We start from the raw sequence: 18,831 nt of genomic DNA, 5'->3' as shown, positions 1-18,831 counted from the left end.
TTGCATAAAACAGTATTAAGTTGAGCTGGAACTGAGAAACTGACATGAGGCAGTGTCTTCAGATGGAAGTCTTTTGACTCTGTAAACCCCAGTGTCCCCCCCGTCTGTCCCTGCCCTCCCCTCTCCTCCTCCCCCCTGTGTGTACATGAAGACTTTACCCATCTACCTCAATTGTGTGAGATGTTGTGTGGCAAAGATATTCCTTAACCAAAGAATCCATCCTGTCAGGGTGTCTGTCTGTCTGTCTATCTATCTATCAATCTATCTCTTGTCTGTCTCATCCGTCTCTTCTTCATGCCTTTTACTTCAAACCAAATGTGCTGGAATCAATCCGCAAACAGGAGCCAAACGAGGCCCCTGTCCAGCCAAAGCTTAAGTCCAGTATGCTAGAGTGTCCCATTGACCCATGTTCTGTGTATATATATATATATATATATATATATATATATATACATATATATGCACAAATGTCAAGACCAAAAAAAAGGGGAGGTGACAATCCAAGCAAGGAGGATCTTGCTGTAATCAACGTTGCCTATTCCCTGTTTTCCGAAAACTAGAATCACGTGACTTGCTGTTATAGAAAAAAAGCCCAAGAATCAAGCACCCATCCCCGAATAAAAAAAAAGAAACACGGTCAGAGGAGACAGAAGCTATTTTTCCACATTTGTAAGCCACCCCCCTCCCATACCCTGTTTTTCCGAAATGTTTAGTGTAGTTGAAATACTGTTCGATCCCACTGTTGTAAGTAGGAATTATTGAAATCCATACAAAAAGCTTTAAACGGGGGAAGAGCCGGGGGGAAATATTATATTTGAGTCTACGTTTCCTCGGCTCGGACCCCGACCCACCATGCTTTATCGTGCCATTCTTGTTCATGTGTTAGACTTACTAATGAATGTGGCTAACCAACCAAAGGCTTTAAAAAGATGATACACAACACTTTAAACGTCAATCATGGTGGGACATTTTGTATCAACAACTAAAGAAAATCCCTTTGAATACCTCATGTGAAAATTGTTTGTTGTGATGTTGCACTAAAAAAAAAAATAAAAATGACTCATTTGTAACCCAACACTGCTCTCTGCTGACTTTATTCTGACCTTGCTGGAGGCAATAGTGTGGATTTCTTTGAAAGGCCAACACATCATTTTCACAGAGTGCAGTGACTGTACTCTTAAGAGCAAGTTTGTGCACAATATAGAGTCTTTTTTTCATTTATTACAATGTTTAATGCCATTTCTACACCTAATGTCATCCATTTTGAAAACGATTTACAACAAATACAAATAAATCTTGCGTTAACGACTGCGAGCACTAAAAGCATCTTGCAATCCAGTCACTGGGAATGAAAGCCTCCCAATTCCCCCCCAAAGACAGATTTTCGGTAACGGTAAACCTGCACGGGCACAGGACACATATTTACCGCAGACACAGGTATTGATTTTGGTTTCTCCCTCGTAACATGTAAATGCTAAATTGACCAACGCACCAATTTCCCCCACGTCAATGGTTTCCTCTCAGACGGTTTTATGGCAGGTTTAACAGACGAGGCCTCGAGACACTGATGGGGAAATCAGCTCAATTCACCTTCACTGCGTTTTCAGCAGATGTGAAAAGGACCTGATGGCCAAATCTGTGCATCATCAAAACACACCGGAAAGCATCTCTGAGAGGAAAACATGTCAGTTTTACAGGATAAAAACAAAGAATTTAAGTTTAAACACCGAAACGTGCTTCATTGGTTTACTGGAGGCGTTGTTGTTGGTTTTCCACTACAGTGGAAAAGGGGTTTAACACGCTCCTCCTGTCATTACATCTCTACTTTTATTTAGAACTGAAACATGTGGTGGTGGGGGACTTGTGAAATCATTCTGGCTACATGATGGGATAGCAGGCGAACTCAGCGATGCCACACTGGTCGTCCTTGTTGCGTGACATCCGGACGTAGCCCGACTCTCCAAAAGAGGTTCCCCAGCTGGATGAAAGGAACGGAAAAAAAAAATAATATGGGGTAGAATTAAATTTCTTTATTTACTGTAAATGATGAAAGAGGACAATCTGTCTGCTTACAAAAAAGATTAGCCAAATCATCTGCAAAAAGTGCTCGATGCTGTCCTTTACTATGTACAGACTAAAAAGGAGATTATGCACTCTGTTAAAGACACAGATTATAAATGACAAACGTTTAGAATTCAAATTAAAAGAGTAGAATAAAGCTTCCACCAAGGGTCCATTCATTTGTGATGGCTGTATCTCTTGTGCGTATGAAGGACGTTGTCCATTCTTTTTTAAATGTGTCCATTTTAATTGTGAAAAAGCATATATTTCGTTAGCTAAGCCAATCCATTCCTCTGTTGTGTGGGGGGGTGGGGTCAGGACTCGACTACACAGATATTAATGAACTGATCCAGAACTTTGATTAAACTGCAGATGTGAAAATGTGCTTTTCTGTAAAAAATAAATAAATTCCAAAGCTTGTTTTTGCGAGTTTGACCAGCACTGTGTTATTTCTGGACAGTCCCAGATTATTATGCCAGTGGCTGAGTTTCCTGACACCCACACAGTCTCCAGCACTTCACATCATCTCCTGTAGAAGTGTGATTTCTACTTTGGGGCTGACAAGAACCCTGATTTAACACTTCCATCCAAATTCCTTCACAGTACAGGAGCTGGTGCAGACACAGTCATTGTGGCTTTTTCTCCTTTGATATCCTAACGTTATTCTCCGTTTTCCCCCTTTAATGGCACTTTTGTCATATTTGTTTCAGATTAAATCAGAGCACCAAAAGGTGGTTTCATTTTTTAACCACAGACACGTCATGTGCAAAATACCACGTCCACAAGGAGTTGTGTATTATTCATAGCATTTTGTAAACTTCGCTTTGACTTCACATGTCACACTTTCTGTCAATCTGAATACAATGAGTGTTAAAGATTGTTTAAAAGCAACTACATCAATCTGGATTTACACTGCTGCCCACCCCTCATGTCTTCTCCATTGTGCTGTCAGAACTGCGCTCAACCAGGCTGCTTTTATATGTTAGGCCACGCCCACCACTTCACACCTGTGTGTCCTCACTCATCAAACACAGGTGGATTGAATCAGACATTGAGTGAACAGGTTTGTTTCAAGAAAACTGAAAGACAGAGCCTTAGATTTACTTTACTAACTAACTAGTCATTTGTGTACTTTATTTGAGGCTGTGAGCCTTCACAGGTGTGACAGAGATAAACATTAAGTGCTGTGAGATAAGGATTAGGAATTTCTCTTTGTTTGTATTTAGACAATAAAACAATAATTTTTCTACAATGTGTTATTTAAAGGGCTGTTTTAAATGACATATTTTAACACATATTTTCCCCACTTGGTCATGTGAAGAATGAACTTTTTATTGTAACTATTATAACTGTTTATTTCACATTATCTGACGGCACTGGGATATTTTTTATTATTGAAGATCCTTTACACACAACACTTGTTATAATTTACAGGAACTCAATGAAGAGCGGCGTAGGGCGACGAACAGTCAAAAAACGTGTGTCTCAGGGCGGCCGTTTGATGATCACGTGACACATTTAAGTTTAAGTGTCCCTTAAAATGTGAAAAACGTAACTAACTACAGCTGTAAACTTAATGTAGTTGAGGAAAACGTCCGTTCAACAACGTCACAACATTTTTTGTAAGTTCTTTTCAAACCAAAATGATTAAAAACATGTGCATCAAGGAGGAACTGCCTCAGAAATACACTGGACGGAGGCTGTATTCACGACACATGTACTCATGTATAAGTACTGCATGGGCCCGGGGTCTCACCTGTTCTTGATCAGCCAGAAATCCTCTCCACTGTCTGTGCCGTAGCCCACGGCTAACACGGCGTGGTTCACCCTCTTGGAGCACCCTGGGTCGTCGTAGACCCCTGAAAGACACGAATTCAACGTTATGTATTATTTTGTCAGCTGAGAAGTTCAGGGTGGGAGGGGCCGTGCTGATGATGTGTTATCTTACCGCTCCTGTAGAAAACAAATGTGTGTCGCGAGGCGTCAATGGCTACTGCGATTGGTCCGATGGTGGCCAGCGCCTGCTTCAGAGCCCCCTCGTCGCCCTGACGCAGGAATCTGTACTGAGAGCAGTTGGCGGCGCGATACACGGGGTTGTACTGGCAACTTTGTTGCTGAAGTGAAAAGAAAGAGGAGGTTAACACTCATGATTCACAATAATACACAATTCTACACAACACTGCCGTCTTTTTGGCTTGTGTTGTGTTTTATATGACATATTAAGTAATGAGTACAGACATTGAATGTAGCCTGAAACTTCTGAGGGAATAAACTCGACTTATGACATCATTTTCACTTTTTTATACTAGGTTTTGTAAATGTTAGTCCCATTTAGAGTCAAATAGACGATGAAGCAGGTTATGCTTTAGGGCGTGGCTATATGCTATATGCTACTTGTCCATAAACACTAGGGGTATAAAACCAAACTGTAAAAAAACAGACAAAATACACAAACCACGGTTCAGTTTGGGAGCGCGAACTGCAATTTTTTGGGTGTCAAAGAGTGTTAAAATAATTGCAATTCACGACATTGTTGCGATGACTGAAAAGAAAAGTTGGCAGGAACGAGGAAGACCGGACTCGTTCGGGAAGTTCAAGTTCCCTCTGTCTTCCCACAAATTCTGAAAAAACTGGAGCTAATTTTGGTTTTAATTTTGGTAGGAAACAGTAAACATAGTAGCTTTTTTTTCTTCACATGTACTGTCACTGCTGGCTGAGTACACATTTGCGGCACTGAAGACCCACAAAACTGAGTCCCAAAAGTCTAGTCCAGACAAAGACATAACCATGGAGTTTTTAACATCCTCACCACCACCACCAGGGGGCTCCACTCAAACCAAATCTGCACTTAATTTGGTTTCTTCTATATGACAAATCTCGCGACACTACAGGAAAAACCAATTCATGGAGCGTACCATTACTACATATTCCACAATGATCCTCAATTTCCCACAACTTTTATTAAAGGCATGCGTTTTAAAATGAACTTCTTCTCATCTCCTCTTTCATTCATTGGATTCAGATGTTTTCCAGGTGAGTAAGACAAGAAGATTTCAGACACACTTGGTCGTCACATCAGGCTTCAACAGCCTGTCGGATCCACAACGGAACTGCCTCCTCCTCTTCCTCCTCCACACAAACCAGATGATGGAGCCTGGAGGACAAACATGTTGTCCGCTCCGATTAATTTATTGTTGCTCCAAAGAGACATTAACAGCAGACCACAGACTAGTGAGAAGAGTGCTGCTGTCTACAGCCTGGAGCGCTGTGCTTAACTTATTGTTGCTGTTGCTACACCCACACTGTTGTCTCGTGAAGGGAATGTGTTAACAGCAAACCTGAGTTTGCACTGGATTCCGACGTGTTTACACTTTAAAGGAACATTGTGCTTTTTTTTTTCATTTCTGGGATCTCAGCATTACATGAAAGGCAAAAAAAACCATCAGTGTTCTGTCCTCGATTAACGCCTTCTCTTTTGCGAAGACTAATCCACTGCAGTCGAGGAGGAAGGCAACAATTAGTTGAGTGTCATCTGCAAATACAATGACATTGCCTGGACTATATTGGTCAAAGAAATGCTGTAAAATTGTTATTGTTTGTGATTAATGGTAGTGTAAATGGTTATTTGAAAAATCTGTATGATTGTATTTGTACTTTTCCAAAGAAAGAATATGCAAAAGGTGTTTTAAATAGGTTTCTTTGCGTCACAAAAGCCAAGGATTTATGTCATTTGCATTTTCATTTTATTTCCATGTGATACTTTTAGTACAAACTAAGTTCCACTATGTGGAGACCCTTTTCCATTGCTGATGTGGAAGATCTTAAGTGCCTGGTCATGCTGCCTTTTTTATTGTACTGTGCATTTGCAACATATTCAATGATAGAATATACAAATGTCGTTTTCCTGTCACAAAAGCCACAAAAGAATGATAAAATTAGGGAAGAAACGCACAAACATCAGTGTTCTGTCCCCGATGAACGCCTCATCTTTCGAGAAAATACCTTAAGACTAATCCACTGTAGTCGTGGAGGAAGGCAATAATTAGCTGAGTGTCATCTGCAAATAAGATGACATTGGTCAAAGAAATGCTGTAAAATTGTTATTGTTTGTGATTTGTGTTTTAGTAAAAGGTTATTTGAAAAATCTGTATGATTGCATTTGCAATTAAAAGATAGAACATACAAAAGGTTGTTTTCCATCGGTTTCTTTGTGTCACAAAAGCCACAAAAGAACAACAATAAAGCGAAGAAAGCATTGATATGGTCTGGGTTCAATTGAAAATGCATGATGATTTTTACGTACGTATCTTCCACATGCATATACACCATGCACTCACCCGTCCTTTGTAGGGATACGAAGCGTCTGAGTCGATGCCCTGGTTGTCAATGACGTATTGGAAGGCCTGGTGCATGAAGCCGCCGTTGCAACCTTTGTTGCCATATTTACTAGAGCAGTCCACCAGGTTCTGGGGGCTCAGGTCCACCAGTCTCCCTGTCTTCTTGGCTAACTGGCCCTCGAGGGCCCCCGCGGCGCTGAAGGCCCAGCAAGAGCCACAGGAACCCTGCGTGTACACAAAGTGTGTTTACTGTGACGTCACATCTAGCATCTGGACGTGAAGGGGTTTCACAAGAAACTTCTTCAGTTCTGGTTTCTGTCCAGAACCAGAACTAAACCCTAAACCAGTTCCTGCGGATTCAATGTTCAATCTAACAGCTTCTAACACTGTGTGGATTTTATCACATTCTCCAAATTTCCATGTTTGGCAACACAACAGACTTGAGTGTCGAACGGAGCCACTGGAGGATCCAGCACAGTTTATGAGGTTAAAGAACTTTTTTTTATTTATTTTTTTTATCAATTATATTTAACTTGTAGAACAAGAAGAGAAGAAATGCCAAAAAAATCAATTCTCATGTCACGTGTCTGCTTGACTGATGCTGAACAGAATACAAGTCAGTAATAAGACGGTTCTTAAGATCAGATTTGTTTGTATTCTTATCATGTTGTGAATTTATTTGTCGGGATCTTACTCACGGAAAAGGTTTAGTGGAAGTTGCACATCACATATAACTGAAGACACTCACCATTTATAGTATTGTCCACTTTTTAAACGGCTCACTCTATGCTCAGGTAAACAGATGTTAATACTCAGGTCATGATAATTTAACAATTTTACACTGTAAATATCAAGCCCACGCTGTATATATTTTGGTTACTCAACGTTTAGGGGGTCCACCACAGTGGATGATCTGCATATTTTGAAAATGAATCGTCAATATTTGTCTGTATTGTACATTGATAGATGAGGAAATGCATGTTTATTATTTATTACTTTCACCTTATCTATCTACTGTATCTAAATTATAATACTTATTACTTACACAACAAAATATTGTAACAACCCTTAAACTCACTTGGGTTTTCTTGGTTGAATAAAGGTGACTTTTGGTATTTTGGGGCCATAAATCCACAAAACTATACACATACACTGCATGACTTTTGTTTCCATGTCAGGTTTTTACTAAACTTGGATTAATAAGAATTAGACATAAGTCAGGAGGCGACGTGGTCTTCGCGGTGTAACACAGTGGTCTCAGAACCTGACACACAACGTGAGAGTGACTTAAACCAGTGTTTGTGGCAACAGTTTCCTGCGCGAACTTCAACATAATTCAGAAAACAAGGAACAGGAAGTACCGTATGTGGGTTTTGCTTTTTTGTACTTCTGTTGAATGAAATGCCTCTGTCTTCCATCGCAGGTGTTGACTCAAACAGGTTCTTCACAGTTTGTGTTTGTTTTTTTTGTTTTTTTACCTGCATTTTGACACTGGTGACGCAGCCCTTTTCTCTCCAGTCCATGGTGTCTGGAAGATCAGCGCCTGACGTGCCTGTGAAGGGAGATGGCGCCCTCTGCATGTCAGCAGGAGGAGTGAGTGTGGCGTAGGACTGCAGGATCTCCGCTTCTGTCTATGAGGAAGTACAACAAGAAAGAAAGAGTAAGAAAAAAGAGGCAGAGTCAGGTGACCTACCGCCACGAAGCAGGAAATTAAGCTGCATTTGACTTCCTTTTACATGAAAAAGGGAATTAAAACTGAGACATGCTGAATTTTCTTTTTCTAATTTCCTGACCGTCCATATTGACCATTTTTTTTGTTTTTAGTGTGTGCTTTAGCTCTGATGTTTTTAACACAGAGACTGTATTGTTTTATTTTTCAAATTTTTTACTCAAGAGCCATGACGTTTGATCGTGCGTTGACTAACGCACTGTAGCTGTCCCATGCATCATTTTATAACTGTATGAATCACATTTCTCAGTGAGATAAAGAAGCAAAGGTCTCATCACTCGACTCTGCACGTCCCCCTGGAATGTTTGCCAACAACTTTACAGCGTGATATGATGACACGTGTTGTCCTGCTGTTTACGACTGAGCCAAGACGACAACAATGAAGGTAAAAATGAAGCAATGTGGCTTTAAAATTCAATTAAAATGTGCCTGTTCTTTCACATTCAGGGTCATTTATTTATGATAAGAGCCTCCATTCAACTCTGAGGAGAGTTGAAATATAGCTAAAGTGGCATAAACAGAGAACGGAATTATCTTAGACTGTTGCTCCTTAACGAAAAACATGTGACCTATCAAACGTCCTGTGTCACAATCCTCATATAGAGTTTAATCAGTGACTTTTCGCGGTTTTTCCTTCCTGTTTATGCACAGGATCAAAACGTGTTTGATTGAGGTGAGTCATGTGAGCGAGAGGTTACTTCTTCAGTGAAGCCACAAACCTAAAGTCTGTCCGAGGCACAATTTGTCTCATTTTTATTGAAATAAATGCTTTTGTATTCAAATTTCAATTGTAAATATAAACTGAGTGTTTTGAGCGAGAACTCGACTACTGCACTTCCTCTAGAGTCTAGACTCCAGCATTAGGATAATCAGTCTTCTAGAGCTGCAACTAACAATTATTTTCAGAATCTATTATTATTTTCTCAATTAATCAAGTAATCATTTGGTCCATAAAATGTTGGAAAACTGTCAAAAATGTGGTCAAAGCTGGAAATGATGATGTTCTCAAATGTCTTGTTTTGTCCACAAACCAAAGTGATTCAGTTTTTAATGATTTCTTTGTCATCTGGAGCAAAGAAACTAGAAAGTATTCACATTTAAAAGCTAAAACTATCAGAAATTGTGCTTTAATAATGAAAAATCGATTAATAATCGAGTAATTGTTTCAGCTCTACAGTCCTCTGACAGGAATCTTTGACCAATCACAGGTCAGTTCAGAAGCAGAGAGCGCCACCTGTTGGCTCTTCTATTTATGTGTCGCTTGCATCCTTCAATGTCTAATTATCATCTCTGGGGGGAAACAATTCCCAGAGAAAACCCAAGCACACACATGGAGAACATGCAAGCTAAGGTTCAAACACAGAACCTTGTTGTTCTGAGGTCACTGCTAACCACTGCACCACCGCTGTGATAAAAAAAAAGAAAGAAAGAAAAGGAAGCAATGTGTAAAGTTATGTGCACAAGAATCTTACCAGGTCTCCCATGTGGTTCATGCCGAGTTCGTAGGTGTGAAACCCCATCGAGGCCTCCAGGTTGTGCATGGTAATGAGCATCAGGTTCTTCTCCCACAATCCCCGGCGGTGCACATCCTCCACCTCAACACAAGCAGACGCACACACAGAGTGCACAAGGTCAGAACATGTTGAAGACAATATGGATTTTGTGCCCACACACACACACACACACACTGATTTTAATTCACATTCTTGTCATTTCATTTCTAACGAGACATTTTAAACGACAAACCTCGTTGCGGTAACTTTTTTCATGCGTCTTCTTCCACATGTCCCAGTGGACGTCCAGCTGGCTGTCCAGCATGGACACAGCGCCGACACACAGGGAGACGAGCAGCAGGCTCGGCAACATCACGCCTGTAACCACACACGCATACACACACACACACACACACACACACACGTGATGGAGGAGACGGGACATTGTTGGTGCTTTCAGAGAAACACGGTTCTGGTTCTGAAGCCTTAGAGCCTTGGTGCTTTCTGGCGTTTACACCAGTTTAAAAGGAACCAAAGTGGGAGGAGATTACTCCACGTTACTCAGGCGGAAGTAAACACAACACCGGTGAAATCTCCATACTTCCTCTACTTTCGACTCTTCAGGTTCCTAACAATTGTTTTTTTTCTTTTCGTGGACACAAACTCTTTCACAGAGAGAGAGAGTGAGAGAGAGAGAGATACTCAGCTACAACATGCAACTTCACATTTACGGAATTTACACACCATACCTTTAAAGTTTTAAATGTTACTTGGCTTAGAATAGAATAGAATAGAATAGAAATACTTTATTCATCCCCAAGGGGAAATTGTTTTAACAAAGCAGCAATACAAACAGTATTATAAACACTGTCTTGTGTGTATACACACATATGTAAATAGATAGATAGATAGATATTTAGATAGAGATACCTTAAGTATCACTTCCTCAACTGAACTTAAATTGAATCCACACAAAATAAACCAGAACAGAAACTGATGAAGAAGCAAAGTCACTGCTGCAGTTTAATCACATTAGCGTGAAGAAACGTTGTTATCACACCTTTAAAAGACTGGACAAGACTATTTATACATATTTGATCATAACACGTACACATGGTCACAGTATGAATACAGACGAGCCAGTTTAACATCTGATCGAGTGGAGGAAATAAGTCTGATAAATATGTATAATCAACACACGACAGTGTCTTTACAAATGTGTTGGACGTTTTCGATGATAACGCTTTTATTTTTGAAAACAACAACAACAACTCTTAGTTGTTGACTACTAATCGATTAATAGTTGTAGTTGTGATGTGTATATTTACACAGACTTCCTACCAGAATCACACTCGGCATAAATATCGAAAAGGAAGTCAAATAATAGTAATAATTGTTATTATTAGTAGTAGTATTATAAGAATAAAATAAAGTTATTATTAATAACCACAGTGAGCTTCAGTGTGATTTTACTCTCTCTTTAATGTTCGACACCTGCACTTTGAGCACGAAAAACAACAAAAACGAAAGTAAAACTTAATTCCTTCTTGAATCGTAAAAATAAACCGTCGCCATATGAAATAAAAAGCCAAACGTTGCCTGAGTTTCACTCACCTCGGTCAGTCCGTCTCATCATCTCTGCCTCTCTGCTCAATCTGTCGTCACGCACTGTTCTTGGTTCACATTTATGAAGAAAGTGTCACGAGTTTCCAGGCGCGTTCTCTTCCTCTTTGTGCACCACAGCATCATCATCGTCATCATCACCTCTGAGTGTTGTTTGTTGAGAAGACACATGCATTTATCTGCCTTTTAATTAAATAAAGAAGGAGAGAGCCAAAGCAAATCATACATATTAAAGGTCCAGTGTGTGATATTGTGTGGGAGGGGTTTATTGGCAGAAATTGAAAACACTAAATATGTTTTTGAATATAAAATACGGTCAACGATTAACAAGCACCTCTACTTCCTTATTATATGATTTTCATGACTCTTCATGACTCATGTCTTTTTTTATTAGTTTGTGTTAAATGAGTCTGAATCAATCCCACACCAGTTAATCTACAATTAGATATGTAGCTTAGCTTATTTTAGCATAAAGACTTAAAAAACAGGGCAAAAAGTGTGGGCTAGTGACTATTAAAGGTGTTGATGGGCAAAATGTCTTTTTATTTTTATTTCATATACACTTTTGTACATATCTTTAGACATTTTTAGAGGTTTTTTTTCTACTTTGACTTAATTCTATTTTTTATTTTGTATGCTTGTACATGTTTTGGTTGAAAATTAAACTTTCAGAATTCTATCAAGTTTGCCTATTCTTTTTATCTAAAACTGCAAGTATGTCTATGAACGTTCTGAGAACATTGAGAGAATGTTCTCTAAAGGTTGTAGAAAAGTAACGTTAGGGGAACATTCTGGGAACCTTTGGAGAACGTTCTCCGAAGGTTGTGGCAGTTGCTTCCTGGGAATCAAAAACTGACTTTAGGGCAATGTTAGGAACAATTTCTGTGGCAACCACAGGAGAACCTAGGGGGTAATCTTCAGGGAACCTTCCCACAACCAAAAGGCAACGTTCTAGGAACCAAAAACTGTTAGCTGGGCTGTAGCCTTCAGTTTTAAGGCATTAAGTGTAGTTTGTTCATAGTGTAAAAACATGGTGCTCCAAATTGGCAGCCTCTACAGAAGTGACCTGGCTAATTTTGAGGTGAAGAACATCAGATTCCAGCATCCGGAGTGAGCAGAGAGCAAGAACCTGGTGCTAAGGGTCAGAAATATTACCACACAACTATACCACATCTGAAAAGTGTCAAAAAGCAGTACCAATGAATATTTAACGCATTAAACCCTCGTACAATCGCTTGCCATCTCATTTCCTCATGTGATTATTCTTATCTGAAAGTAGACACTCTTTCACTCTCCATCTCCATCTTCTGCTGACACGTGAACATCAACCAAATAGGTTCAGCGTTTGAGGGTAGAGAATAGGGAGGGTTATACCAGATCAACATATTTACATTTTACCCCTTTAGCCCCTAGATGAGATGAGGAAAAATACTTAAAATATTAGTTCTCAATTCTTTATTCTTATATGGTCATGGTTATGAACATGAATGTTTCGGGGTGATAATGATAAGAGACGTTGGATTTTTTTTTTTCAAGAAATACCATCATATTGTGTATATTTTTGAATAGATCAACATTGAAATGAACCTTATGGTTTCACATGTACATTTCACGTCATGTTCTCAGCCTCAGTTCTGTTTACGGGAGCTCAGCCTGTACTGATTAAGCAGCAGTTCTACTTCCTCATTGCACCACAATACATGACACAAACGAATCCGTGTACGTTTCTGACAAACGAGGATCTGTGTCTGCAGCTGCGGAAAAAAACCTCAACGATGAAGGCATCTTGGATGTTAAAGTTAAACGACATGCAGACATTTATCTTAAAGGGTTAGAAGCAGAGTGAAAAGATGGAGCTTGTGACCATTAAAGTTGTTCCCTCCAGTTTCTGTGGGTGTGAATGTATCAACATTTTCACTCCACCATCACAAAAGTACGTTCTCTTGTGGACAAAGGCTGCTAATATCGACTATTTTGTGTGGTTTTGTTCTCCCCTGGCCTTTACAGGGATGTTACACAGATGCAAAGGGTGACCACTTGTATTAATTCATGAATTGTAGGTGGTTTGAATAAAATAAAAAAGTTTTTATTTGTTTTCGTAGGACACCGGGCTGTAAATGCAGCAATTTTACATAAGCACACTCATGCTCTGATATTCCAGTTGTAGTCATTTGTTGAACGTTTTTTTTGCCGCCTTTGGCATAAACAAACAAAAACAAACCTTTATTCAATTTCATAGAAGACACCAGTTTACATTTAAAATGATCAGAAAAGTGCAGAACAGAACACAAAATACTGAACAATACTCTGCAGAGATGATCGAGAGGAACAACATGAAATGACTGTGTGAACAGGAGAGGAAAGGTTCCCATTGCCCAGCAACGCCAACAACACATCAGAAACCACTTGACAGTAGAACATGTTACGAGGGAGAAACCAAAATCAATACCTGTGTCTGCGCTAAATATCTGTGTCCTGTGCACGTGCACGTTTACGGTTACCGAAAATCTGTGTTTGGGGGGGGGAAATTGGGAGGCTTTCATTCCCAGTGAGTGGATTGCAGGATGCGTTTAGTACTCGCAGTCGTTTACGCAAGATTTATTTGTAAAATGGATGACATTAGGTGTGGAAATGGCATTAAAAATTGTAATAAGTGGAAAAAAAATAATATATTGTGCACAAACTTGCTCTTAAGAGTACAGTCACTGCACTCTGTGAAAATGATGTGTTGGCCTTTCAAAGAAATCCACACTATTGCCTCCAGCAAGGTCAGAACAAAGTCAGCAGAGAGCAGTGTTGGGTTACAAATGAGTCATTTTTATATATAAACCATTTTCACATGAGGTATTCAAAGGGATTTTCTTTAGTTGTTGATCCGCGCCCCCCAAACTGAACCGTGGTTTGTGTATTTTGTCTGTTTACAGTTTGGTTCTACACCCCTAGTTTTTGTCAGAGTAGCATATAGCCACGCCCTAAAGCATAACCTGCTTCATCGTCTATTTGACTCCTAACCTAGTATAAAAAAGACCTTAAACCAGTGAAAATGATGTCATAAGTCAAGTTTTTTCCCTCAGACTTAAATACAAACCAATGGAGTCACCCTGCTGGACATGTGAGAGAATACAAGTTGAATTCAATGTCAGTACTTAATATGTCATATACAACACAATACAAGCCAAAAAGACGGCATTGTTGTTGCAGTAAATACCGTTTCATTGTTGCATATAGTCCATTTTAGTCAGGAAGCTACTTTTAGTTGAAATAATACATTTTTAAAATTCAATCCTCTTTCTCTAACCCCAAAAAACTTTTCTCTATCTTCTCTAACCTCCTTGATCCCCCCACCCCCCCTCCTCCTTCCTCCCTTCTACCAATTCACTTTGTCAACTACTTCACAAAAAAGGTAGATGACATTCGCTCTTCTTTCTCAACCCCACCTCCTGTTCTCACCACTCCACCAACCACACATTCAGCTCCTTCTCTATCCTCTTTCTCCCCTCTATCTCAGGATCAAGTTCTTTCCCTAATAACCTCTGCCCGCCCCACCTCCTGCCCCCTTGACCCTATCCCCTCTCACCTTCTTCAGTCAATTGCTTCTGATCTTCTTCCTTTCCTCACCCACCTCATTAACACATCTCTGTCATCTGGTTGCTTTCCGGACTCTCTTAAAGAGGCCAGAGTGACCCCCCTCCTTAAAAAACCCACCCTTGACCCGTCTGAAGTAAATAACTACAGACCTGTCTCTCTTCTTCCTTTTCTCTCCAAAACTCTGGAGCGCGCTATCTTTAATCAACTCTCCTCCTACCTTCACCGGAACAACCTTCTTGATCCTCTTCAGTCTGGTTTTAAAGCAGGTCACTCGACCGAAACTGCACTTCTTGCTGTCACTGAGCAACTCCACACTGCCAGGGCTGCCTCTCTCTCCTCTGTGCTCATCCTCTTGGACCTTTCTGCAGCGTTTGACACAGTTAACCACCAGATCCTTACTTCCTCCCTTCAAGAACTAGGTGTCTCAGGCTCTGCACTTACCCTTCTCTCGTCCTATCTTCAAAACCGAACATACAGAGTAACCTGGAGAGGATCCGTGTCGGAACCCTGTCCTCTAGCTACTGGGGTCCCTCAGGGTTCTGTCTTGGGCCCTCTCCTCTTCTCTCTATACACCAACTCTCTTGGTTCGGTTATTCGCTCTCATGGTTTTTCCTATCACAGCTACGCCGATGACACCCAACTCATTCTCTCTTTTCCCAGCTCCGACACACAGGTAGCAGAACGGATCACCGCTTGTCTGACTGACATCTCTCAGTGGATGTCTGACCATCACCTGAAACTCAATCTCGACAAGACTGAATTTCTTTTTCTCCCAGGAAAGGGCTCTCCCACCACAGATCTAACCATCACCCTCGACAACTCTGTGGTAACTCCTTCTCACACCGCAAGGAACCTGGGTGTGACACTTGACGACCATCTCTCCCTCACTGCCAACATTGCTGCAACAGCTAGATCTTGCAGATACATGTTGCACAACATCCGAAGGATTCGGCCTCTCCTAACCCAGAAGGCGGCACAGGTTCTGGTCCAGGCTCTTGTCATCTCACGCTTGGATTACTGCAACTCCCTCCTGGCTGGTCTTCCTGCATGCGCTATACGACCTCTGCAACTCATCCAGAATGCGGCAGCTCGACTGGTCTTCAATTTACCAAAATTCTCCCACACTACACCGCTCCTCCGCTCCCTTCACTGGCTTCCTGTAGCTGCTCGCATCCGCTTCAAGACTCTAGTGCTTGCGTTCCATGCTACAAACGGATCCGGTCCAGCCTACATCCAGGACATGATCAAAACCTACACCCCAGCCCGCCCACTCCGCTCTGCATCGACAAACCGGCTTGCTGCTCCCTCACTGAGAGGATCACAGAGGCACTCGCAGAACTCGAGACTGTTCACTGTCCTCGCTCCCAAATGGTGGAACGATCTCCCCATCGACATCCGGACAGCTGAAAGCCTCCACATCTTCCGACGCCGACTAAAAACACATTTCTTCCGACTCTACCTCGACTAAGGCGACAAAAAAAAATAAATAAATAAATTGTATTGCACTTATGACTAGCACTTCATAGTTTGTTCTACTTGAAGCTCTTACTTACTTCTAGCTCTTATTTGTACCCAAATGTTTAAATGCACTTTTGTAAGTCGCTTTGGATAAAAGCGTCTGCTAAATGACATGTAATGTAATGTAATGTAATTTTTAGACTTTACAATACTGTGCAGAAGTATTAGATTTGTTGCTTTAGCAATGCTATAATGACAATAGCATACTTATTTCTATTTAACGTTATTGGAACACATCCTGAAAATATGTATGCTGTTTTTTGTTGTTTTAAAACAAATTCAGAAAAAAAACAACAACCATCCTCTACAGGTGTTCAGTATTCAGTGTGATCTACCCTTAGACTTGAACAATAATACAGCTCTGTTAATACTGGAGTGGAACCTTAATTAATGTTACTGGTAAATCCTGTGATTGTCATTCATAAAAGATTGTTCCCTTGCTGTGTAAATTGGGTTGTCATATCTGCAAAAGAGCAACAGTAAAACATAAATAAATACAAAAAAACAGGGAGGATTATTTGTCATATATATATGTATCTATCGAGTATATTTAAAGCTTCAGGTCCCTTGAAAAAGTTGATATTTTATCTTGAAAGTGCTGGAAAAGTGCTTGAATTTTACTCTTAAAAAGCTGTACGAACCCTGTAGAAAGATAAGGGTTCAAACATGTGGTGAACCTCACTTCCTTTTGAAGCTTCACCACTTGATGATGACATGATGACACGTGACATATTTCAAAGGTCTGTAAGTCTGTTTGTTTTCTTTCCACCTGAGCTACGACCTATTACCTCTCCAACGTAAGGGTAGGCCTCCTCTGAGTCGATGCCCCCGTTTTGTTGGACGTAGGCGAAGGCCTTGGACATGTATCCTCCTCCACAGCCATCGTTCACTGTGACGCAGTCCACCAGGTTCTGGGACTGAGGTCCACCAGCTGACCTGTCTGCTTGGCCAACTGGCCCTCGAGAGCCCCGGCCGAGCTGAAGGCCCAGGAGCCACAGGATCCCTGTTATCAGAAGAAATATAAAGCTGCTTACTGCAGTATTTGTCAATTTTATGCCCGATTCTGACAGATTGCAAATACAGACACTATGTGTGTGTAACAGGAAACATTAGAAACTAAAAAGAAAACCTGCAAGACAGCAGCTGAACACCTCAGCAGTCTAAAATGGGACCAAATTGATTTATGAGCGATTCAAAATACAAAAGAAACTGTTTGTGCCGTCTCTTCTTTGTCCACTTGGGGGCAGACTTGGATAAACTTTGACTCAAAAATGACATTCATGAATTATTCACCTGAAAACCAGGAGGTGTGGAGGCAGAATTTACACATCATCAACAATCACACGTGGGTATAATGTGTCCACATGTTTTTGGCCATATTCAGTGATAGACACACCTATATCACAGTGAATCAAAAAATAATATTCCAGGCTATGGGAATGCAGTAGTTTGGAGCAGTTAAAAATGTGTATCAGTCCACTGGGGGGGCGTTTTCAACTAAAACCTGCCTTAAAAAACACATCAAAACACACAGTTGAGTGATGAAAAAAAGGAGCTGCAGAGGGATTTGTTAGTATGCACAGAGTGGAGTCAGCTCTGCTGAATAACTCATGGAGGACGGAGGAGGCTGAGCTGCGGCTCAATTAATCCTCACTGTCGCTGCAGATTGTTCTTTGTAACCAGCAGAGGGAGACATAATATTATAATATTATTATGATAACATTACATTAACAAAGTGAGTAACTCATTGTTAACTAACTGGGGTGGGGTAGCTCAGTGGTTAAGACCGGTACCCTGTGTGCAAGTTCAACTCCACCCCTTGCAGGTTGTACTCAATTCCCTTGTAAGTCGCTTTGGATAAAAGCGTCTGCTAAATGACATGTAATGTAATGTAACTAACAGCCATTTGATGTTATTATTTTATTATTTACACTATGTCAAAGTATTAAAAAGCAATATATTGTGATATCTAGCACATAACATAAACTATAAACTTCAGATATTGAAACAAAAATAATAATCTTGTCTGACAAATAGCTATTGTTATTCTGCCAAACTTTACATGGGCAAAGTTTCCCTGTAGTTATCAATACTCTTCTCAAATGTTACAGACTTTATAAATAATAGGCATAATTAAAAAAATAAATAAAAATAATACTGTAAATTTGTTTGAGTTTTAGTATTGGTTCATTTATCAAAGGCATCAAATATATGACCTTTGGTGAGATGAGAGTGATTTAAACGTGTTTTGACCGAAAAAAAATCAAAAAATCAAATATAAATGCCAGTGAGGACACAGATATGGTGGCTTTTATGGGTCATAATAAACAACAAGTGTGTAAATCTGCACAGAAAATAAGTCACGGCTTAAAGGAGACCTAGTTTATGAATGTGGATGGATCTTGTTCCCACACATTATTCATTCGTGGCCACGTAATATTTTTTTTTATCACCCATGTCACCAGACGGGCTCCGTACAAAC

The 18,831-nt window shown here is 40.3% G+C and overlaps 1 protein-coding gene across 1 annotated transcript; it reads right to left on the bottom strand.

Moving 5' to 3' along the window:
* Positions 1–1,078: 1,078 nt before the first annotated feature.
* On the bottom strand, positions 1,079–11,443 carry ctss2.1 (cathepsin S, ortholog2, tandem duplicate 1). Its single transcript, XM_044033704.1, has 8 exons — positions 11,235–11,443; positions 9,874–9,998; positions 9,600–9,722; positions 7,877–8,029; positions 6,399–6,623; positions 4,010–4,175; positions 3,818–3,920; positions 1,079–1,978 (listed from the first exon to the last, which is right to left on the bottom strand). The coding sequence occupies exons 1-8, from the start codon at positions 11,254–11,256 to the stop codon at positions 1,879–1,881; spliced, it is 1,017 nt and encodes a 338-aa protein (XP_043889639.1). The 5' UTR covers positions 11,257–11,443; the 3' UTR covers positions 1,079–1,878.
* Between the last annotated feature and the right edge of the window lie 7,388 nt (positions 11,444–18,831).

This window comes from Solea senegalensis, linkage group LG9 (genome assembly GCF_019176455.1).
Source record: "Solea senegalensis isolate Sse05_10M linkage group LG9, IFAPA_SoseM_1, whole genome shotgun sequence".
Taxonomy (NCBI): Eukaryota; Metazoa; Chordata; class Actinopteri; order Pleuronectiformes; family Soleidae; genus Solea; species Solea senegalensis.
The sequence above is the reverse complement of the archived record's forward strand: the minus strand, read 5'-3'. Positions and strand labels throughout refer to the sequence as shown.

Coding starts and splice junctions, on each gene's coding strand:
- ctss2.1 (XM_044033704.1), bottom strand. CDS start 11,256: ATGATGAGACGGACTGACCGAG. Junction 4,176..6,398: donor CGTATCCCTACAAAGGACGG/GTGAGTGCATGG, acceptor TTTTCACTTCAG/CAACAAAGTTGCCAGTACAA. Junction 1,979..3,817: donor TTCTGGCTGATCAAGAACAG/GTGAGACCCCGG, acceptor CCTTTCATCCAG/CTGGGGAACCTCTTTTGGAG.